A 25,206-nucleotide genomic window follows, 5' to 3' on the forward strand; every position below is an offset into this window, starting at 1 on the left:
GGCCTTTTCGACCACGCAGTTCATGCTGGATTGCTGTCTCCAAGTGATCCATGAGATGCGCATTGGTCACCTGGTGCAGCAGATTTGTGATTACGCTTATCTCATGGAAGAGCAAATTGATCTCTGTAATGTATGCTGTATCACCGGATCTTCCAACTACAGCATGGCAGCCTGGTCCTTGTGAGAATCGGTTGATAGACTGTTCTAGTTTCATGTCTGGTGCAAAAGCAGCAAAGGTAGAGCTGGCTCTCTCTTTCACAATAAAGAAACCCTCGACGGACTGATCTTACAAGGAAGGATGCTCTACCTCTAACACCTTGATCTTTTCAAGGTAATATGACCCATACCTCAAGTAATTGATGGCATCAAACTCATGGAGGATGTTGATGGCATCATTCAGGGTGCCTACATGTAGATGACAGTTACCATTACAGTCAGCTGCACTGATTTGCTTACACAGGCTAACAAGATTCTGGAAGACACCAAAATATTGGCACAATTCAGACTTTGCCTCACAATCAAGCAAAAATGCCTGGAATAGGTCATGGACATCACAAGATTCTGCAAGAACAGAGACAAATTTTAACACACAGTCATCACGTTTTTTTTTCTCATGAGCATTTGTCTGAGCTCATTGACACTCCTAAGAACGGGCATGTGCCGCATGTTGGTAGTACCGTTGTGTCTCCAGAAGGCTTGCCATGCCAAAGTCTCTAGCACCTGTGAGACAATAAGCATGCCTGACATAATGGCTACCTGAGAGAAAGGCTGCCAAAGTCTTCTTCCCAAAGACTTCACACTCTATCAGAGCATCATCCACCCCACTACCTGAAAGGTAGCGACCAGCACACCGCAACAACACCTTCGCCATATGAAACATACCTAACATAGGAAACAGATCAGCAAAGGTATCTGGCTCATTCAGTAAAATGTCAACAACAGTATGAAACACTCCTTCATCTGAAACAACTTTTTTTTTTCTTTTTTTTTTTTAACATTGCAGCCTATTGCGCCGGTAGGCTTCTTCCCGGTGGATCCTGATGGTCGGTCCAAGGCTTCTTTCCGGTAGGTCCTGATGGTCGGCCCAGCCCGTTCTGGCGCAGGCGAGTGTTTATAGTGGCGCCATCTTGCATTGGCTCATGCTGCCCTCCCAGAGCTCATCTTTGATCCTAGAATCTAGAGTCCGGGTTGATAGGTGGTCTTCTGGACAGCATGTGGGTAGTTTTAAGCCACTCGGCGGCGGCTGAAAAATCCCAGCTTGGTGGCACCGGGCGGGGATTGAACTCGCGTCCTCCTGAACACGAGGCCGTTACTTTGACGACTCAGCCACCGCCTCCCCAAAAAAACTGGCATTATATCTTGTTGGAGCTGCTTCCTTGCACTCTGAAAATTTGATAATGCTTTTCGAACAGTAGCATAATCAGTTACTGGTGAAGGAATTACAGGCAGAAACCCAAAACGCATAAGTGGTACCTGTCCTGTTGATATTAGCGCATGTATTCCTCCCCATGGGGGAAGTTCACCAGGCTGAGCACTGTGAGAAGGAAGGTTTGGCATTCCATACCGACTGAGACTGATCGGGAACTCTTCTCTGCCAAATTTCTCAACGGCTCTTTGAAGCGCCTCTTCTGCAACCCGAAAGTTGGGTGGAAGAGATGGCCTCATTGAGGGTTTGGAATGAGGAGGATACAACTGACATGGAAGTTTGTCTCTTGAGGACACATAGGACTTTGTCAGGCTTGTTTCAGATACAAGAGGCTTTGACAGAGCAGGTTGGGAAGCATCCTGGCTTAATCATCAACCACCCAGTATTCACTTGTTTATCACACTGTTCCAATGTTGATTCAATGGCTTTTTCATGAGTTTATCACGCTGGTCTAATGTTGATATTTAGTGTATGGGGTTGGTTGAGGAGTATGCCATTGTACGGTATTGAAACAATTGAGTAATAAATTGTTCAACATTTAGTTGTATGTGCATTATAACTCTAAAATAGTGGTGTTTGAAGAAATACTGCAATAGTTCTGAATGAATGGAAAAAAAAGTTATAATTTTTAATCAAAAGTGGAAAATTCCCTCTAGCATTTAATTTAGCTAATAAATAAGGTCAGAAATGAGTTCTCCATGTTGAAAACCCCCAGAATAGAGGTGCTACATTAAAATATAAGAGACAAAGTAGTAAAGAATATTTCCGATATCAGATCGGCGGCCATTATGGAAAACGTCCCCTAGCGGCCATTCGCTGTTAAATTCGAATGTCCGCCTGTGTTATTTTAAAAGGCAGTAGACCCAGTTACTCAAATCAGCTGTCAAAAATTCTTCCCCTTGAGATGTATACGGGGTCCTAGGGCGGGCCAGGACTAATGTAATATATTATGTATGGAGCCATAACTATGACCATTGCTGTTGTGGCGCCATTACATATTGATCAATCAATCAATCACTTATGCACTGTCTCGAAATCTCTTACCAGAACCCCCTGCGGCGAGGATTACTGCCACATTGGGAAAAGGCAAGGTCGGTGAGCCTGGTACTACCAACAGATGCTTTGATTGATGTGACTTTGGTTCACATATACACCAAATACTCAGTCCATGCGAGTGTTGAATAGTGATGGCGCAAGGACACAGCCTTGCCTCTCCATTGTTTATAGGAAAGAATCTGGATTGCCCACCACACACACACACACACACACACACACACACACACACACACACACACACACACACACACACACACACACACACACACACACACACACACACACACACTTCACAGCACTATCAATGCCAGACTATAGGTTGATGAATAAATTAACGATTCTTGCAGTAATCCTGTCGAGTTTGAGGAGATCCTAGAGTGCCCCACGATGTACTGAATCAGACGTCTTCATGAGATCGGCATAGGCTGCAGGCACCCCGTGTCGAAACTCATGTCGATGTTTCACCAGTACTTGAACCGCTAGGATACGGTTAATTTTCGACAAACCAAACGTTAACCCAGTCCTTGCAAATTAAGCAGTTGGATGCGAACCCGTTTGATCAATAGATGCGGAAGCACATTGCCTGGTACACCAAATAGTGTAATACTGCGATATTTTTTATTGTACTGTCTGCTTCACCGAGATATTACAGGCGGCCACGCCTCCTCTTTTTCTCTCTTAATGTTGATTAGCTCTGTGGCAGCCAATCACCAGGCAGAACCCGTCAGTTTGCTTTCGCCTTGGCCGCTGGCGTCGCGACTCTGTGCTATGTTCTTAGTTTTCTAATACTATCTGGAATACCACAAGGCCTACCTTCCTGTGTCATATTAGTTGCATTGCCATCCTTGAGACATTGTATATAACATTAATTCTTTAACACAAGGTGACTAATATTTTTTCTCGTAGTTATCATGTGATGAATGAAGATATTTTTTTTTATACGATAAAAGCAAGCTTATACTTCTATCTATATTCAAGTTAACAATGTATACTTATGGCAATGTTTTACGTCTCATCATATTTTTTGACAGTTTAGGCACTGTAGATGTTCAATGGTGAAATTGCGTTAAGTTAATATTTCATGGTGATTTTGAGGTGTTAACATTTTTTTCATGCGTCACAGTCCTAAGAGGCAGTGTGAGCGCTGAGCAAGCTTCCTGGGCCAAGCAGACTAAACTTCCAGCGCGGTGATTGAGTGAAGGGGTGTTGCCGCCTGTAATATCTTGGTGAAACAGACTATAGGCGGGGGCCATGAGTAGAGTTCGCTCTCTCTGAAGAAGCCGAGCGGTCTCTGCCTGTCCGACCAAAGAATTGATGCACCTTGCCATTCACTTATATTAGTTGTTCGTGATACAGAAACTCAAAATTTACTGCCATGTGCATTGCATGAGAGCTGAAAGTATACTAAACTTTGATGGAAAAGCTGTTCTGGCTGAGGTCAGGCGAGGATAATGAGGTCAAATGAAATCTGCATTCCATAGACATCATCTGGTCTTTTAAGCACATAATTGCAGGTGGTTTATTGTTAATGTCGTTAAGCCGTGTACTGAAATCAGGTGCGAGTCAGGTAGGAGGAGGAGGAGGAGGTAGGAAGACACCTACCGAAACGGGGGTAAGCTACTCCCGGTGAGGTAGATATGGGAAGCGAGGAGGGTGCTGAAGCCCTCAAAAGACCCTTCTCATGTCCTCACTATCCGTTTCCCTATAGTCTCATCAACACCAGAGAGAAGTTCAGCATGCTCTCTAAAGACAGAGCCTCTCTCTATCCACACCACACTACATTCACACAACATACACACCTTTTCCCAAAATTTGAAATTCAAAATGGCGCACCATAGCGTTGCCTCACTCTCTCCGCCTGGGAGGGGGGGGGGGACCAGAAATTCCCCCAGGAAGGACTCCCCTTCTGGCTGCCGACTTGAGAGGTGTCCTGATAACTCCTCGAACCTCTTTCATATCAGTTTCTGCAACATTCGCGGTCTTCGTTCTAATTTTCATTCTGTGGAACACCATCTCCCCTCATCTAAACTTCACCTTCTCTTCTTCACCGAAACACAGGTTTTTGAGGCTACTGACAGCAATCTCCACTCTGTTCCCTCCTATTATCTCTATCCCAAATTTCAATCCAAAGCTAGATGTTGCGCCTATGTGCGCAACGACATCACTTGCTCTCGTGCCCACGACCTTGACTCTTCTGAATTTTCCACCATCTGGCTAAGACTTCATTGTCATTCTATTACTAAATACATCTGTGCTGTTTATCTCTCACCTAACTCTATTAACTATGCAACATTCTTTGACTACTTGAACACTAAAGTGGAGCACATCTTGACCCACTCTCCCTTCGCTGAAATCTCCATTTTAAGAGATTTCAATGTTCACCACCAGCTTTGGCTGTCATCCTCTTTCACTGACCAGCCTGGTGAACAAGCCTACAACTTTGCTCTCCTCAACGATCTAAAGCGGTTCGTTCAGCACCCTACACGTATTCCCGACCGTCTTGGAGACAGGCCCAACATACTAGACCTCTTCCTTACCTCTAACCCTTCTTTAAAAGCCATTATAAACACTTGCCTGCGCCACAACGGGCTGGGGCCGACCATCAGGCCTTATGTAGAAAGCCTACCGGCGTCACAGGCGAAGACGTAGAAAAAAAAAATCCGTTGGGCTCCTCCGATCACAACCTTCTTTCTGTACCCTGTCCTATCGCTCCTGTACAGCCTGTGGACCCACCGAAGACGCGATGTTTCTGGGATTTTGCTTCCGCTCGGTGGAACGACCTGAGGATGTACTTTTCCGATTTCCCGTGGAATGACTACTGCTTCCAGGAGAGAGACCCCTCTGTGTGTGCCCAGCGCATCACAGAGGTGATTGTCACTGGAATGGAGGCACACTTTCCACGTTCTTTCTCTACTCCTCATGCTAAAAAGCCTTGGTTTAATCACGCTTGTTCTCGTGCTATCAAAGAAAGAGAGGCAGCTCACAAAAGGTACCAGAGCCTTCGCCCTCCTGCTAATCATGATCTTTACATTTCTGGCCGGAATCACGCCAAATCTATTCTTCGACTTACCAAAAGCTCTTTCATCCATGGTAAATGTCAAAACCTTGCTTTTTCTAATTCTTCCCGGGACTTCTGGCGCCTAGCCAAAAATATCTTCTCCAATTTCACGTCTTCAGCTTTCCCTCCTCTCCTTAACCCTGACGGCAGCGCCGCTGCCTCATCTATCTCTAAGGCTGAACTCTTCGCTCAAACGTTCTGTAAAAAATCCACTCTGGACGATTCTGGACATATTCGTCCTACTCATCCCCCCTCTGACTCCTTTATGCCTGTTATTAAGATTCTTAAGAACGATGTTTTCTACACCCTCTCTGGCCTCAACTCTCAGAAGGCTTATGGACCTGATGGAGTGCCTCCTATTGTCCTTAAAAAACTATGCCTCCGTGCTGACACCCTGCCTGGTCAAATTCTTTCGTCTCTGCCTATCAACATCTACCTTTCCTTCCTGCTGGAAGTACGCCTTCATACAGCCTGTGCCTAAGAAGGGTGACCGCTCCAATCCTCCAAACTACCGAAAGAAAAACTAACTCTAGGAGTTATATACAGGCCACCCAACCTTAACAGGCAGGACACGAGTATATTACTACAGGAGATTGGCAGGGCGAGTATGAGTAGAAATGTCTGCGTAATGGGGGACTTTAATTATAGGAATATAGACTGGGAAGACCTAGTGGGTGACCTGGAAGCCGAGGACTTTCTTGAAGTTATACAAGATAATTTCCTTAAGCAGGTAGTTACCAGGCGCGGATATAAGGGGGGGGCCCAGGGGGCCCGGGCCCCCCCCTTTGGGCTCTATAGCCCCGGGGCCCCCACAAGAAGGGGGCCCCCACAAGATTTATTATATTAAATTGTAAAAATGGACTCACAAATTTATCACATCCCGTGACATTCTAAAAAAAAACTCTACAAACATACATGATAGCCTCATTCTTAAAATCGTATTTACAAGTACATTATGTAAGTTATGTAACAGTTTTACATTGAATAGTTAAAATGCTTTATATTGACAGTAAGCCTTATTTGGGCAGCCTGTATTAATAGTAGGGATTGAATAGATAAATAATAGACCGTTTAGTGCTATTTGAAAGCGTTATAATTATGAGAAATAGGGTTATAATAAGCCTTTACAAGGGATTACGTCGCTTACACTCCGGTAGAGAAGATGCCGAGGTGTACTTCCACGCTGTGTTAGTGAAAGCCAAAGATCTTCTAGTCGAAGTGGGCTCAGCTCACGATGACTTCCCTATTCCCAGAGTCTGTGCACGACAGACACAACGCGCGAATGTCCCAGCGGCATCTGCTGAGGAGTACTATCGGCGCTCGGTGTATATTCCGTTCGTTGACCATGTGGTCGCTGAGTTGAAGAGCAGATTTGATGATGACACTGTGCCCGTTGCTCAGTAACTACTAGTTACTGAGCCTACCAGAGGAGATAACATATTAGACTTAGTCCTAACCAATAATGGGAACTTGCTACGTGAGTTGGAGGTGGGCGGAGAGTTAGGAAATAGTGACCACAGAACGGTTCGTTTTAGCGACTGGGCGGTAACCCGCGAACCAAACCCAGTGTTAGTGCCAGATTTTAGAAGAGCAAATTACGAGGGGCTTCGAAGACATCTTGAAGGGGTAAACTGGGATAATTTAGGGATTCATGAGGGTCAGAACTGCGGATTGGAGAGCCAGGAGAACCAGGTAGAAATATCTTACAATAATTTAGTTAGAGTAATAGTAGAGGGGCAAGGACAGCATATACCACAGCGAACACTTAGAAAAGAAAACAATGATCCTAAGTGGATGACTCGTGGACTAAAATACGAGATTGGGTTAAAGAAGGGAATTTATCAGAAAATAAAGAATGGTGAAACACATCTCAGGGGCCGGTACGTCGAACTATCTAGATTAGTTAAGAAAAACACCAGGATAGCAAAAAGGAACTATGAGATCAAAGTAGCAAATGAGGCGAAAAGTAATCCTTAGGGCTTCTTTCAGATGTATAGAACAAAAACACGGGAGAAAATTGGACCGCTGAAAACAAACACAGGGGAGCTAGTAGAAAATTGCGAAAATATGAGCACATTGTTGAACGACTACTTCCTTTCAGTATTCACACAGGAGGATCGAACGACTATACCGGAAAGAGTTCAGGTGTACGAGGGCGGGGATGGCGATAAATTGAGGGATATAATCATTACCAGGCAAGTAGTTCAGGATGAGATAGATAAGCTTAAGAACAACAAGTCGCCAGGTCCTGACGCGATATTTCCGAGGGTATTAAAGGAATTAGGTGATGTACTCAGTGACCCACTAACCGACATCTTTAAGATGTCGGTAAATACTGGCTATGTGCCGAGCCTATGGAAAGTAGCTAATGTGACGCCGATTTTTAAAAAGGGGGACAGGTCAGTTGCTTCAAACTATCGCCCAATTAGCTTAACATCGGTTATAGGGAAGATGCTGGAGTCCATAATAGCCAGGAACATTCGGGAGCATATAGAGAAACATAGCTTAATTCACGACTCGCAGCATGGGTTCACAAAAGGTAGGTCATGCCTCACGAATCTCTTGTCCTTCTATAAAAAAGTATTTGAGGCGGTTGACAGAGATGAAAATTATGATGTAATCTATCTTGATTTTAGTAAAGCGTTTGACAAAGTTCCTCACCAACGACTGTTGCTTAAATTATAGGCTCACGGAGTAGAGGGTAAAGTTTAGAACTGGGTCAAGGCGTGGCTTAGCAATAGGAAGCAAAGAGTGCAAATCAATGGTAAAAGATCTGACCGGGGATGTGTTACGAGTGGGGTCCCACAAGGTTCGGTATTAGGTCCACTTTTGTTTATTATTTATATCAATGACTTAGATACAGGAATTAGTAGGGATGTTAGTAAATTTGCAGGTGATACCAAGATCGGTAGAGTAATTGAGTCGGATCAGGACGCTAGTATTCTCCAAGGTGAACTCAACAGATTGTATGACTGGGCGGATAAATGGCAGATGGAGTTCAATGTAGGGAAGTGCAGTATTCTGAGTGTAGGTAGGAACAACCCCTCATATAACTACTGCTTAAATGACACTCATAAGTAGGTCTGGGTGCGAGAGGGATTTAGGGGTCTTAGTGAGCTCTGATCTCCGTCCAAGGGCACAATGCATTCAAGCTAGAAATCGAGCTAATAGGGTACTGGGATGTATTTCAAGGAGCGTAAGCAACAGAAGCCCCGAAGTCTTCCTCAAACTATATTTAGCATTAGTTAGACCTCATCTTGACTATGCGGTTCAGTTCTGGTCACCTTACTATAGAATGGATATCAAAATGTTAGAATCGGTGCAGAGGAGGATGACTAAGATGATTCAGGGGTTGAGAAATTTGCCATACGAGGAAAGACTCAAACAGTTAAACTTGCATTCTCTAGAAAAGCGAAGGGTGCGTGGAGACATGATCGAGGTTTATAAATGGATGAAGGGCTTTAATAAGGGAGACATTCATAAGGTTTTGTTGGTAAGAGAACCGGGTAGGACACGAAGTAATGGGTTTAAACTGGATAAATTCAGATTCAGCAGGGACATAGGCAAAAATTGGTTTACAAACAGGGTGGTGGATGAGTGGAATAGGCTTTGCAGTCATGTGGTGAGTGCCAATACAATTGTCACATTCAAAAATAGACTAGATAAATTCATGGACAGCGATATTAGGTGGGGTTAGATACACGGGAGCTTAGGGTCAAAGGAGCTGCCTCGTACAGGCCTACCGGCCTCTTGTAGACTCCTGCGTTCTTATGTTCTTATGTTTTTATGTACCGCCCTATTGCTTTACTTTCATGTCTATCTAAACCTTTTGAATCAATTCTTAACTGGAAGATTCAAAAGCACCTTTCCACTTCTGACCTTTTTTTCTGATCGCTAGTATGGGTTCCGCAAGGGGCGTTCTACTGGCGATCTTCTTGCTCTCTGAACTGACTCACCGAAACGGCTAAGAGAGGATGACCAAGAAACTTCCTCAGTTGCGCTAAACATATCGAAGGCTTTCGATAGAGTCTGGCACAAGTCTTTGCTTTCTAAACTGCCCTCTTACGGTTTCTATCCTTCTTTCTGTTCCTTTATCTCCAGCTTCCTTTCCGCCCGTTCTATCTCTGCTGTGGTAGACGGTCACTGTTTTTACCCTAAACTTATCAACAGTGGTGTTCCACAGGGCTCTGTCCTATCATCCACTCTCTTCCTGTTATTCATCAATGATCTTCTTACCATAACAAACTGTCCTATCCATTCATACGCTGACGACTCCACTGTGCATTATTCAACTTCATCAACAGAAGACCTTCTCAACGGGAATTACAAGACTCCAGACTGGAGGCTGCAGAACGCTTAACCTCAGACCTTGCTATGATTTCCGATTGGGGGTAAAAGGAACCTTGTGTCCTTCAATGCCTCAAAAAAAAAAAAACTAATTTCTGCACCTTCCAACTCGACACAATCTTCCATACACCTATCTTCTATTCCTCGATAACACTCAGCTGTCAACTTCAACACTAAATATCCTTTGTCTATCCTAAGCTCAAAATCTCAACTGGAAACTTCACATCTCCTCTCTCACTAGTAAATCAGCTTCCTCGAGGTTTGGCGTTCTGTATCGTCTCCGCCAGTTCTTCACCCCACACAGATGCTTTCCATTTATAGGGGTCTTGTCCGCCCTCGTATGGAGTATGCATCTCACGTGAGGGGGGGCTCCACTCACACAGCTCTTCTGGACAGAGTGGAGTCTAAGGCTCTTCGTCTCATCAGCTCTCCTTCTCTTACTGATAGTCTTCTACCTTTTAAATTCCGCCGCCATGTTGTCTCTCTATCTTCTATCGATATTTTCACGCTGACTGCTCTTCTGAACTTGCTAACTGCATACCTCCCCCCCTCCCGCGGCCCCGCTGCAATCGACTGTCCACTCGAGCTCATCCCTATACTGTCCAAACCCCTTATGCAAGAGTTAACCAGCATCTTCACTCTTTCATCCCTTACACTGGTAAACTCTGGAACAGCCTTCTTCGGATGTATTTCCTCCTGCCTATAACTTGACCTCTTTCAAGAAGAGTGTATCAAAACACCTCTCCACCCGAAATTGATCTCTCTTTTGGCCACTCTATACTCTCTTCTTTTGTGGGAGCGGCAAGTAGCGGGCTTTTTTCTGCTCTCTTTTTGTTGCCCTTGGGCCGGCTCTTTTGTTGTATAAGAAAAAAAAAAAAGGTTGAAATTGAAATTGTCGCCGGGATCGCCGTTGAACATTTAAAATTCGCGCACTCCTTTTGCCGGAGCGAGGGGGTGCAGAGGCGGGAAACACTGACACCTGCCTGTCCATAGTTGTCAAATAGGGGCGTTCAGTTGATGTCTTCTCCCGTCACCCCCACCCACCCCCCAGATTGGCTTGCAATTGCTTGGTTGTTCAGCAGTTTTACTGGACAATGGTTCACTACAAAACCTTGTCAAGTCATGACATCACAAGCATCACATCTCTCCACAAGGCTGGACACTCGACACGAGATTATCTCATAGCAGACGGGTGTCAGTGTCCACCAAATCCAAAGATACGTGAAGCATATGATGGAAAATGGTAAAAACAAAGTACCAGAGAAGAAAAAGCCACCTGGAAAGACTCGCAAAACATCCGTGCGAACCCTGCGACTGGTACACCATGTACTTGAAAGACACCCTCGAGTATCAGTCAGAAAAATAAAGGAAGACAATTAACCCAAGACTGCTGAGTAACGTGTCGGTAAGGACATTATTACGCCGGATCCACGACGACCTCCGCTACATCAGTTATGCAGCGCGACCGAAGCCTGTGGTTTCTGTCGTCCAGCAAGGCTTGCGTTTTGTGACAAACTGAAGAACTGGACCCTCGAGCAGTAGCGTGGTGTGCTGTGGAGTGAGTGATGAGGCACAATTTTAAGTGACAGCTAGCAGTCAAGGTCGCGTGTACCGTCGCGTCGCCCCGGCGGCGACCCCCTCGACCCCCGCTACACTGCACCATTCGTTGATGGTATGGAGCTGCTTTTCTTTTCATGGTGTGGGAAGTCTTGTAATAATACCCAAGAACACCACAATGAATCAAGGGAACTACCTGGAACTTCTGTGTGACCATCTACCGGGGTCTTTTGAGACGTCACGCCACCACCTTCATGCAGGACGGCGCACCGTGCCACACGGCTAAATCAGTGAAACAATGGCTCAAGGCCCCACAGCATCTCATGGCCCTTGCAGACAGCCTTCCTGCACGTTTGGAGGAGTGTACGAAGCGCAAAGGGAATCCAACAAAGTACTAGTTGTAAGATAAATAAATTTCTTTGGATGTAGCACCATGTTTATATTACCCCACACAGAGGGAAACGGCCTGCGACAATATTAATGACGAGCACTGTATAAAAAATTCTGTTGACATGAGTCGTGGCTTGGTAAATTTTAAATACAATTTTATACATATTTCGGCGTAGTGCCTGGTTCAACTTAATCACCTACAGACAAAAAGAAAACTTTACATGTATGCGACCAAAAAACAAACCCAATACATCTCAATCCAGCCACTCCCAAGGAGGCTTGAATAATTAATGAAACATCCATGACCTCTCCCGGCCATCAGCCGCCTTCTTGCCAAGGAGGCTTGAATAATTAATGAAACATCCATGACCTCTCCCGGCCATCAGCCGCCTTCTTGCCCCTGACCTAACGGCCGACAGGGGCGAGCTGAGATTTTAAGTACCGAGCACTAGGGCCCCTCCACTACTTGAACCTCCTTGGTACTGACGGTTCCTTTTCCTTTCCGGAGAGCGACGACCAGCCACCTCTGTCATTCAGGAGAAATGGTACCAGATTACCATACGGCAGCGAGAATACTGGATGAGGATTTTGTAAAGAAGGTTGACGAATACATGAAGAAAAGATGTTGGAGGGGAGATGTAAATGTTATGTGTGTGTATGAACACTGAAAAGGGGAAAGGCTATCCGCTTAAGGGGATAAAAAAATTCCATTTCATGATATCTGGGAACACATTTCACGCAGGATGGTGCTGGCACTTGCAACTTTATTGCGTACAGAACGGATGCCTCGGCGTTTTCATTTTTTTTCTTTTTTACCTTTGTTAATTTCCTGACAGACAAAGTCCTCTTCCTCATTGTTCGGATAGGTTGGGCTCACAATGCAGTGCCAAGGGAAACGACAGAATGATGACAGGGAACCGATTCCAGGAAAAGGATGTGACTGTAGGATAGATTCTCCAGTAATTAATTAATGTGTTAAATTGGAATGATATCAAATACTTATCTGTTTCCATTCCAAAAATAAGCAATGGTGTTAGGCTATGTTGTAATTTTTGTACGCGTTGTTTTTTGAAGTTTAGTTGATTGCAACACCAGACAGAGAGAGGTGGAGGATATTGGTAAATGCCTTCGTTCTGCAATAGACGAGTAATAACTGTTAACAGCACTGAAGATCATGTTTTGCTACTGCGTCACATCACGGAGAAAGTAAAGACAAACCGTAAGTGTTGCTTGTAGTGTCGAAATCCAGACGATAGAGTAGTTGACCCCCAGGCCAGAGTCTATGGTTATCCCTCACTGCCATCTTATTCTGTGGCTGTCAAAAATATCATTATCATTAGTATAGGTATTAGTTAACTTATCATTATTATTATTATTATTATTATTATTATTATTATTATTATTATTATTATTATTATTATTATTATCATTTTTATTATTGTTCTTTATTTCATTAAACTCTCAGTTATTCCCATGAGTGCAGCCAAACCTTTACGTATAAATGACTTCGCCCCGTGCTGTTTTGTACAAGTAGAAAAAAGGAAATGAGATCAAATCCCTTCCCCTATTGGTATTATGATTATCAAATGGAGGTAATTAAGAGGTGGGAGGAGACCTATCCAGTCGAAACTTCACCACCGAAAATAGATTGAATGTACTAAAACTAAAGATGGAACTGTTGTACTTTTAGATCAACATTGTTTCAACCACCAGAGGTTGATTACACGAGACTCTTAGAAGTATCATTACCAAATCTACTGTAGTTCACATACACTCTTTTAAGATGGATATGGATAGGCTTTTGAGAATACATTCAATCATCCAACTTCGATTAGGAAAAAAAAACCTGTCGTGTGATGGAAAAAATATGCATTCAACTTAAAGAACTAGGAATAATTTACACTACTCTGCCCTACTCTGCAATTTCCCCCATATGATAATTAGGGTATGGGAGGCTGTGTTATCTGACTTTCCCTTTATGAGACCTCACCTAGTGAGATCTATACAATTTGAGTTAGGTGCGATCGTCCTCTCCGCCCTGCCCCCTTAATTAAGGGTCTATTATATTATGCCGACCAAGCACAACAACCAATGCCGACCACGTTGGTGGCGTGTGTCTTAGCCGACCATTGGAGACTGGCCTAAGCCAAAAATTAGTCAGCGTGTGTGTTACGTCCTTTCGGTGACTGAAGTATGGATAGTTGCATATAACACCGTCAGAGGGCAATGAAATATAATGTTAGCTAACCGCCACACAGCCCATAACGAGAGGTGACGAAGCCCTAACAAGCGTCGAACAGGCAGAAACAGTAACTGTTACTTAGTGAGAAACTAGTCAAGAGACACACAATGAGGGGCTCCGCTCCGCGGCTTTTGACACATACTGACACATACAGTCGACTATGTGTGGTCAGTAACTTGGATCTAACAAATAAAAAGGGTGGGTTGACAAGTGGCAAAAGCGAAGGAAAAGGCATACGAAGAGTTGTATGAGAAATTACTAAATACTAAGGAAGAGGAGAAAGACCTCTACCGACTGGCCAGGCAAAGAGAGAAGGATGGGAGGGATGTGCAGCATGTAAAAATTATAAAGGATGCAGACGGAATTGTATTGACAAGTGAAAAGAGCATATTGAGAAGATGGAAGGAATATTTCGAGCAATATGAACATAGAAAATGCAAGGGAAAGAAGGCTAGAAGAGGTAGAAGAGCTGCATCAGGAAGTGCAAAGAATCAGCAGTGAGGAGGTGAGGAAGGCCATGAGAAAGATGAAGGGAGGTAAAGCAGTTGGTCCAGATAAGATACCAGTGGAAGCATGGAGGAGCTTAGGAGAGATGGAAGTGGCTTGGTTAACCAGACTGTTCAATAGGATTTAGAATGGTGAGAGAATGGCGGAGGAGTACAGAAAAAGTGTGCTAGTTCCAATTTTCAAGAACAAAGGTGATGTGCAGAGCTGTGACAACTACAGAGGATTAAGCTGATTAGTCACGCAATGAATATATGGGAAAGAGTTGTGGAAGCGAGATTGCGAAGAATTGTGAGGATCAGTGGGGAACAGTTTGGATTCAAGCAAGGGAGAAGCACAATGGACGCAATATTCCCTTTGAGGATGTTGATGGAAAAGTACAGGGAAAGACAGAAGGAATTGCATTGTGTATTTTTAGACTTAGAAAAGGCTTACGACCGGGTGCCGAGAGAAGAACTGTGGTATTGTATGAGGAAGTCGGGAGTGGCAGGGGAGTATGTGAAAGTGGTAAAGGACATGTACGATGACAGCGTAACAGCAGTGAGGTGTGCCGTAGGGCTGACGGAGGGTTTTAGAGTGGAAGTGAGAGTGTACCAAGGATCAGCTTTGAACCCTCTCTTGTTTGCAATGATAATGGACAGACTGACCGATGAGATCAGACAAGAATCCCCGCGAACCAAGATGTTCCCAAATGACGTCCTGATTTGTGGGGAACACCGGAAGAAGTGGAGACAGAGCTGGAGAGATGGATACACATTGGAAAGAAGGGGATTGAAAGTGCGGTTGGGGGGGGGTTCAGCGTAGGGGGATCCCCTCGTACAGCTTTGCCGCATGTGTCCTAGCCCGCGATGTAGAAAGGTTCTAATTAAGTAAAACCATGGCAAATATGATCAGCAAATATGCATACACATTTAATCTTAGTATTATAACGTATGAAAGAACAGTTAACTTATTATGGATAAGTTATTTATAAACATATAAAGAAACGTGGCATACATATATTAGTGTTGCTAAAAAATGTTACACTTATTATTGAGTTTCCCTTTCGTTTTGGGATGTGTGAGTAGTTTCACAATTATATTTAAATTATATCATGAAGGAATGTACGTTAAAATTAGCGGACATAAGTAAGAAAAAAAAAAACTTTAAAATCTTACCGCCACGAGAGAGAGAGAAGCAACCAACGTGGGGTTTAAAACGTGGCAACGCTGTACTCCCGATTATTCTTCACATGGCACCTTACAGCCGCACTTTAAGGTGAGTCTTACTATAGTATGACTGCCAATGGTCGTCGCCTGTCTGAGACATTAGGCCAACTAGTTGGCAGCATATCGGCGACATGCCGGCAATTGGTCACGAGACGAGTCTCAGCTGTCATTTTCGAAATGGCGCCAAATCTACGACAACCACAACTCTGCCGACCAACTGGCCTACAGTTGCAGACGGTTTTGACTTGTCTTACAGACGGTCGCAGACTCTCGGCAAGACTGTCTGTGATCTGGTTGGCCGACCAACTGGTCGACAGTTGCCAAGGAGTTGGCCAGCGGTCTTCCCTATGGTCTTCCCGACTGTCTTGGCGGCAGCCTTGCCAACTCTCGCCTGAGTCTACCCAAATTTCAAAATGATGTTTTACATCTGCCCAGCGCTCTCCTTTCCATGGGTCATGGGGTATGTATAATGGGCCACGACTTTCCGTTGTGCCATTCAACCCCAGAGAGAGACAGCAAAAGTGCGTGAGTGCTGTGATGGCTCCCAAAGTTGTGCCATTAAAAAGTAACCATGAACAGAAGTAGTTGTGTTTGCGACTTCAAAATGAAACTTAAATCTATTGATGGGCGCAGTGAAGGTATCCATCGAGGCCCGTGGGAGAATGAGCAATAGGAAGAAAAGGCTGCAGCAACACATTTGGACTCGCCCCTGGCTACTCCGCATGACGCAGTATTTCGTTATGATAAATTAATGGCCGAAATGAAGCAAGAGGACTTCACATCAAGCGAGAAAAATTAGTTGGCCGACACTCTGCCAATTGGTCGGCGGACAGTCAATCAGTTAATCAATGGGGTCATACGCACGACTTATGCTGGCGTCACACATACGCGATTTCGCTTTGCGACGGTTGGCGATTTTGAAAATGCACGAAATCGTGAGAGCATCGCCATTGTCTCTGCGAGTTTGCCTCCATTTCAACTCACAACAACATGGCGAGGGATGGTCGCTCGCCTATACGCACACGAGGGCGACAGGCGAGGGGACGTCGAGGTGAATCGTGCGTGAATGCGCGTGACTGTACGCAGAAGAGCCCAATTTTGAAAATAAAACCCGTTGCGACGGTTCCCGATGAACGCAGGGCCTGGCGACTATTGCGCGACTGCCCCTCGTCTAGCCGATCGACGACGCTCGACGTCGCACTCATGGTCGAGAAAACGTCGAGGGCACGTCGCTGTACGACCCCTCATAGATAAAAGGGAGGGTCCCTCAACCTGGCCGTATAGTGCCCACCTGTCCCCCACCATCCCACTGTCGTACGAGAACTGGTTCTCTTGCAGCCACTCGCCGAGGTCACGCTACATTTCCTTTTTGAGGTTAACCTGTTTGTTGCTCAAGGGCACTTTAAAAAAAAATAATGAAAAAAAAAAGCCCGCTACTTGCTGCTCCTAAAAAGATTACAGTGGCCAAAAGAGAGGTAAATTCCGGGAGGAGAGGTGTCCTGATACCCTTCTCTTGAAAGAGTTCAAGTCGTAGGCAGGAGGAAATGCAGATGAAGGAAGATTGTTCCAGAGTTCACCAGTGTAAGGGATGAAAAAATGAAGATGCTGGTTAATTCTTGCATAAGGGGTTTGGACAGTATAGGGATGAGCATGAGTAGCAAGTCGTGTGCAGCGGGGCCGCGGGAAGAGGGGAGGCATGCAGTTAGAAAGTTCAGAAGAGCAGTCAGCGTGAAAATATCGATAGAAGATAGAGAGGCAACATGGCGGCGGAATTTAAGAGGTAGAAGACTTTCAGTATGAGGAGGAGAGCTGATGAGACGAAGAGCCTTATAGACTCCACTCTGTCAAGGAGAGCTGTGTGAATGGAGCCCCCCACACATGAGATGCATACTCCATACGAGGGCGGACAAGGCCCCTGTAAATGGATAGCAACTGTGCGGGAGAAAAGAACTGGCGGAGGCGGTACAGAACGCCCAGCCTCGAGGAAGCTGATTTAGTAAGAGAAGAGATATAAAGTTTCCAGTTGAGATCCCCGTCGAAGGGGAGTCACCTTGTCGTGGTGACGGGGCTTGAAGCGAGGTCGACGGCACCACCTATCATGGTGGCTTGCCTACCTCGATAGGGCTCGATGTCCGCTGGCCTCGTGGACTAAGTGCTCCCCCTTCATCGCCGGTAGAGGAGGCCTACTGGTGATGTTGCCTGCGCCCGCCCTTTTACCATATAGGGCAGGGCTCTTGTCTCCCCACGTGTTTGCCGTCCGTGGCGTCCCGTATACTCCCCGTGCCCTCTCATCTTAGAGTTGAGTCCACCGCGGGGCAGGGTGTTGTTTCCCTCGGTGGACAACACGCTCCTTTGGTGGGAGGGTTAGGGTAAGACGGGCGGTTCAGTGTGGCCCCACTGAATCAATCGGCTGGTCAAGCGCTGGCTAGGCCATGTGATGACTAGGGTCAAGCGGTCACTGCCGGGTGGGCGATCGCAACGGTCCCGCGGCCGCCGTTAAACGCCTAGCACTGGCTGCGTATACTTCCCCATTACCCCTGGGGCTGTTGGGTGCTGTCTGGCCCCAACATCCAGCCTCCCCTTGTTGGGCTCCGTGGTGGGTGGGGGTGTGAGGGAGTGAAACGACCCCTTTGTGTTAGGGTAAACCTTCCCTGCTTCGCCCTGCCTCTCTCCCTGACGTCCGCCTGTCCCTGGAAACCCCCAAACGGTCTTCTCTCATCGCCACCTTGGAGCCTTTCACGGCTCCTGGTAACGGTGTTACTCCTGCTGCAGTGCTGCGGAATTGTCCCCTCGCTCTTCCGCCACTTCTGCGGGTTTGGGTCAGCGTGCGGATGCTGGGTGCACAGCTACACCTCCGAAAGGGGATGTTCTGGTACTCCCTCGTATTACGCCATGCCTAACTTACCGTGCCCTTCACCTCTCCTTAAATTTGGAACAGTCCTCAGAATAAAACTTGTGTACGACGGCCGCACTAGTACCAATAAAGGTTATATCACGTTTGCTTCTTGTGACGAGGCCAAATCAGCCTATGAATCAGTTCCTGCCCTTTCATACGTACAACCCAAAACTAAGGCCAACCTCATGCGTTCCGCTAACCTCACTGATGATGATGATGACTATTGCCCCAACCTCTTTGCGGAACTTACAACTGCGACTGCCTCACGGCTCCGACAGGAACCACCTTCTTCCTGGTTTGTAGCCTTTTACAAGGGGGGCCGGGGTAACTACTTCCGTGCAGTCCAGTATTTGGGAATGGAGTTTGGCACATTTCCAAAAGGACATTTAAAGCAGTATGGGAAAGGCGTTCTCATACGTGCCAAGAATATGACTCATTGAAATGCTTTTCCACCATTCATGCCCCGCTGATAGTGTGTTTGAGGCCATCAAACCCCACCGCACCTTTAACTACAGCAAAGGGTGTGTGTATAATTATGACTTATATGAGCTCCCTGAGGAAGAAATACTAAATTGGTGCCCTGAATCTGTCCACAAGATCTCTAAGGTCAGAAGTAGCAAGAACATGATCATACTTACTTCCTGTGGATCCTTCCTTCCTGACTCCATCCGGATTGGTCCTCTCCGCCTAAAGGTTAAGCCTTTCCTTGACCGGCCACTCCAGTGCTACGGGTGCTACAAGTACGGACATGGAAAGAAATACTGCACTTAACGTCCCCGATGTGGCAACTGTTCTGCCTTAGACTCATCCCACAAATGAATGTGAGTCAAATTCTTACTGTTTCCATTGCCGGGATGCTCACCCGTTACGCTCTCGCCAATGTTCCCAGTACCGTCTGGAACAGGATATTCTAAACCTGGAGAACGCTCAGTTCATCAGTTTAGGCAGTGTCCGGCGAGAACTCGCCTTCCGCCAAAGTAGGGGAGGTGAGGTAAAATCCTTTGCCTCCTCTCTCAAAATGCCATCTTACCAGCCCCCAGTTAGTAAAGTTAGTTCCTCTCTATTATCGAAGGCCGCTCCTACCAGTGTCAACACTTCCAACATGTTTTCAAACTTGGGTGGAGAATCATTGGAGACATCTGTCGCTTCTGGGACTAATCCTGACGCAAAGCCCACTGTTGCTTTAAAATCTAGTCCACAGCGTCGTCACTCTCACAAACAAATGCAAAAACGTCAATATAGTTCAACTGACTCACTGGATGTTCGCCCTTCTAAGATTCCCACCAGTAACGTGGATAGACCTGGATCTAACGACCGGTCTGTCGTTGTAGTTGCTGAGGGCCCTCTTGACACTCCCATGCATACCTCAGTTCGGGCAGTCAGTCCCTCTCCTTTGCGCCGTGTGGCTTCCCGTGATGTTAAAACAGATAATATGGATGTTTCCCAAGATATTCCATTGGTAGACGAGAACATGCCAAATTTTGGGGGGCGTCAAATGTCTCAAGAATCCTTGGTTTCGGTAGCCTGTGACAGATCATCTACTAAGCCCACATCAAGTCTTGCTTCCGGCTTAGATAGAGCGACGTCCATGGAAAAACCTGGTTCTCTTATTAAGCTGAAATACCCTGCGAAGGCTGAAAGTCCTCGACCTGGCACTTCTCGTGGATCAGTTTCTCCTCGTGCTGGGGCTCCGGCGATTGCTAAGATTCGCCGTCCTATCAAGCTTCTAAATCAGGCCAGTTCAGGGAAGTCCCTATCTGGGGCTCATCCTAAGTCTTTTAAAAAGTAGCCATATTCACTGTTCTACAGTGGAACTGTAGAGGTTTGCGTTCCTCCTGGGAAGAACTCCGTATTTTAATTGCTCGGTTTTCTCCTGTGTGCATTTGTCTCCAAGAGACACTTCTCGGAGACTTCTCACTCTAGTCCCCCAGGCTATCGTGGTTTTTATTCTCACACTGTCCCTGGGCAAGGCCATCACGGGGGAACAGCCATTTTAGTGCGCTCTTATGTGCCTTTTATACCCTTGCAGCGTAACTCGCCGCTGCAGGCAGTGGCTGTTAAGATTTTTATTGGCCGTTTTTATACGCTGTGTAGCCTTTATCTCCTTCCCGGTGCTCCTGTTGACAAACCTGATCTTGCCAACTTGGTGCGTAATAATCCCTTCTCCATTTCTTTTATTGGGTGATTTTAATGGCCGCCATCCTTTGTGGGATGGTGCTGCCATAAACCCTCGTGGTATTTTACTAGCCTCTTTTATTGAGGATGAGGATTTAGAAATTTTAAATTCTGGGGACATGGCTCATTTTCATAGTCCTACTGGTACTTTCATGGCTACAGATTTATCACTGTGCTCCTCTACTTCCTTTCTGGACTTCCGTTGGTTAGTTTTGCCAGACTTATACGGCAGCGACCACTTCCCGATTTTAATAGAATCTACTATTTCTGTTCCTCAGTCACGTCCTCCCCGATGGCGTCTTGATAAGGCTGCCTGGCAGCTCTTCAAAAACCTCAGCGTCCCTTCTCGGTCGTTAGCAGAGATAGTCAATTGCGACGAGGCTGCAACGTACTTCACCGATGTTTTGCACACTGCTGCTACTCAGTCAATTTCCAGGACATCTGGTCGATTTCCTAAACGTCCTGTTCCATGGTGGAATGCCGACTGCAGTGCTGCTGTTAAAGAGAAGCGTGCTTCCTTCTCTCGTCTTCAACGCCATCGTGGAGACCCCCTGTGCTTAGCGACTTTTCGTCAAGCACGTGCTAGAGCGCGACGAACCTTAAAATTTGCTCAGCGAGATTCTTGGAAGTCTTACGTATCCTCTATTATGTCTCGGACTGCTCTTAATGAAGTCTTTAACCGGGTCCGTAAGATCTCTGGGAAATTCTCTCCGCCTCCTCCACCAGTCTTATTGAACGCTGGGGAAACGGTGGCGGACCCAAAAACAGTAGCTGACCTATTCGCGGAACACTTTACCAATGTCTCCAGAAAGGATCCTACAGCACCAGGAGCTGTTCACAGGTAAACCTTGGAATCCCAGGATATATCCTTTGCTTCCCCCGGAGGAGAATCGTATAATGTGCCATTTTCTCACTCCGAGCTCAGGATTGCATTATCACAGTGCTAAGATTCGTCGCCCGGCATTGATGACATTCCTTATGCATTCTTACGCAACATGTCTGATAGTGCTTTCACGTTTTTATTAGATTTGTACAATTTTATATGGAATACCGGTGATTTTCCTTATTCTTGGAGTGTGGCTGTGGTTACTCCCATCCCTAAACTTGGAAAGGATTCTTTACAGGCCACTAATTACTGTCCTATTTCCTTGACATCGTGTCTTTGTAAGGTGCTGGAGAAGATGGTGAATACAAGACATGTGGTTTTTGGAGAGCTGACATTCCTTGACTCCGGTGCAATATGGTTTTTGAGAGGCGCGGTCTACTACCAATGCTCTTTTATCCTTAGAGTCATCTGTCTGTGAGGCTTTTGCCAAAAAATCACCACCAGGTGACTGTGTTTTTCGACTTAGAGAAGGCATATGACACGGCTTGGTGTCATGGTATTTTGCTGAGCCTGTTTGAGTTTGGTCTTCGTGGCCGCCTCCCTACTTTTATTCAGCAGCTTTTATCAAATCGTCTTTTACGGGTTAGAGTAGGGAGCGCTCTCTCCGAGACTTACTCACTTGAGGATGGTGTGCCACAGGGGAGTATCCTTAGTGTTACTTTATTTGCTGTGGCTATCAATGGTGTCATTGGTGTCCTACCAGATGGCGTCCACTGTTCCCTATACGTCGATGACCTCTCCATCTCCTTCTCAGCAGCACGGATGTCGCTGATTGAAAGAAAACTTCAATTGGCAATTAATAGGGTTTCCAGTTGGGCTGCTAAAAGCGGATTTCAGTTCTCTGTCTCAAAAACAGTCGCTATGCATTTCTGTCGCATCCGTGGTGTTCATCCGGACCCTTATTTGTATCTCGTAAATAGGCGCATCTCATGTGTGGAAACGACTCGTTATCTTGGCCTTGTATTTGATAGCCGTCTCACCTGGGTACCATATCTTAGTTACGTTAGGGCGGCTTGTCAGAAAGCCTTGTCACTCCTTCGGATTTTAGGTCATACCTCTTGGGGTGCAGACAGAGACATGCTATTACTCCTCCACCGAACGTTTATCTTGTCCAAGTTGGAATATGGCTGTGAGGTCTACTCTTCTGCTACAGAGGCTCGACTACGCGTGCTAGACATCATGCTGGAGTCCGCTTGCCTTCCGGTCTTCCCCTATTCCTAGTCTCCTGGTGTATGCCGGTGTCCTCCCCCTGGATTTGCGACGCCATAGGTCACTGATGCGGTGTTGGTACAGAATCCTCCGCCTTCCTGCATCACCGACCTGTGTCTCTATTTCGAGTGATTCACATTCACCTCTATATATAGCTCGCCTTTAGGGTTTCGGGTTGCGTCTACTATGGCGACTTTGTCTCTACCTTCAGTCCCTATCTGCCCTTATCGATTACTTCGAATTGGTTACTGGCAGTTCCCGGCTGTGTCTGTCTGTGCCCCCATCATTGATTGCAAGAGGGATCTCCCACCCCGTGTGTCACTCTCCTTGTTTTTAGATCACTTTTCTAGTCACTCCGATTCTATCCCTGTTTTCACGGTCAGTTCTAAAGCAGACGCTGGGGTTGGATGTGGTGTTGTGTTCCCTTCATTCTGCCGTGGGGCTAGCCTTCCTGACTGTACTTCCGTTTTTACCGCAGAGATATCTGCCGTGATTTTAGCTTTACAAATTATTTTTACTCTTCCATGTAAGTCTTATACAATTTTTAGTGATTCTCGTAGTGTTCTTTCCTCCTTGGTTTCTTTTACTCCTGCTTCTAGTCATCCCCTGGTTTTATCAGCTCTTGAATGGCTCTATCTCTTACACCGCAGGGGTTATAGAGTTAGTTTTTGTAGGGTCCCAGGCCACGTCGGCGTTCACGGGAACGAACGAGCCGATAGACTAGTTGCGGAGGCGGCTAACCGAGCTGCCCACCTTAGCCCGGTCCCATGTGTGGACCTGTTCCCAGCGATTCGTGTGGCAGTCCTCTCCAGTTGGCAGCTGAGATGGGATATGAGGGGTGCAGCTTCTAAAATGGGCTAAATTACGAGGACTGTGTCTCATTCCTGGCAATATACTAATGTCCGGAGCCGTCGCTTACAGACTGCTCTCGTTCGTCTCCGTATCGGCCACACGCGCCTCACACATGGCTATCTTATGTCCAGGGACAACGAGCCCTACTGTGATGACTGTCTGGTCCCCCTTACAGTACGGCACTTACTGGTCGAGTGCCCGAGTTTGGTTGACCTCCCGACAGCGTTATCTATACCGGTGCCGTGGTGCTGATAGTGTTTTTAGACTTTCTAAGGTACTGGGATCAAAGTGTTCCGCCCCAGGGTACGATGTACTGAGTTTTATAGAAGGGGCTGGCCTCCTTTCTTTGATATGATGACCTTTGTGGCTTCTTATTTTTACGGTTATTATTATTACTGTTATAGTCATAGTGGATGTTTATTATTATGGTTGATGTTGATATTACTATTGTTATTTTATTATTTTGTGTCCTTTTAGCTAGTTATTAGTATCCCCTTTTGTTTCATATTTTATTGTCTTTTACATTTTCCAATTACGGCGCCATATGACCCTGGTAGTTGCGGCGCCTTATCTAAATCACTCACTCACTCACTCCAGTTGAGATTTTGAGTTAAGGATAGACCGAGGATGTTTAGTGTTGAAGAAGGTGATAGCTAAGTGTTGTCAAAGAATAGGGGATAGTTGTTTGGAAGATTGTGTCGAGTGGATAGGTGGAGAGAAACTGTTTTTGAGGCGTTGAAGGACACCAGGTTCTTCTTGCCCCAATCGGAAATAATAGTAAGTCTGAGGCTAAGCGTTCTGTTGCCTCCAGCCTAGAATCGTTTAGTTCCTGTTGGGTGGGTCTTTTATTAAAAGAAGTTGATTAATGCAGAGCAGAGTCATCGGCGTAGGAATGGATTGGACAGTTCATTTTGGAAAGATCATCAATGAACAACAGAAAGAGAGTGGGAGATAGGACAGAACCCTGCGGAACACCACTGTTAATAGGTTAAGTGGGAAGAACAGTGACCGTCTACCACAGCAGAAATAGAACGGTCAGAAAGGGAACTGGAGATAAAGGTACAGAGAGAAGGATAGAAACCGTAGGAAGGTAGTTTGGAAAGCAAAGACTTGTGCTAGACCCTATCAAATGCTTTTGATATGTCCAGCGCAATAGCAAAGGTTTCACCGAAACGGCTAAAAGAGGATGACCAAGAGTCAGTTAGGAAGGCAAGGAGATCACCAGTAGAACGCCCCTTGCGGAACCCATACTGGCGATCAGATAGAAGGTCAGAAGTAGAAAGGTGTTTTTGAATCTTCCGGTTAAGGATTGATTCAAAAGCTTTAGATAGACAAGAAAGTAAAGCTATAGGACGGTAGTTTGAGGGATTGGAACGGTCACCCTTCTTAGGCACAGGCTG

General features: G+C 45.8%; 1 protein-coding gene across 1 annotated transcript in view; it reads right to left on the bottom strand.

Annotated features, from left to right (window-relative positions):
- Positions 1–25,206, bottom strand: part of LOC126995912 (astacin-like metalloprotease toxin 5) — a 119,946-nt gene that overhangs the window by 82,991 nt on the left and 11,749 nt on the right. The window contains exon 3 of the mRNA XM_050855805.1: positions 13,053–13,149. Within this exon, the coding sequence (XP_050711762.1) occupies positions 13,053–13,137 (85 nt within the window). The 5' untranslated portion in view covers positions 13,138–13,149. The remainder of the gene's footprint in view (positions 1–13,052; positions 13,150–25,206) is intronic.

Source organism: Eriocheir sinensis, chromosome 9 (assembly GCF_024679095.1).
Source record: "Eriocheir sinensis breed Jianghai 21 chromosome 9, ASM2467909v1, whole genome shotgun sequence".
Classification (NCBI taxonomy): Eukaryota; Metazoa; Arthropoda; class Malacostraca; order Decapoda; family Varunidae; genus Eriocheir; species Eriocheir sinensis.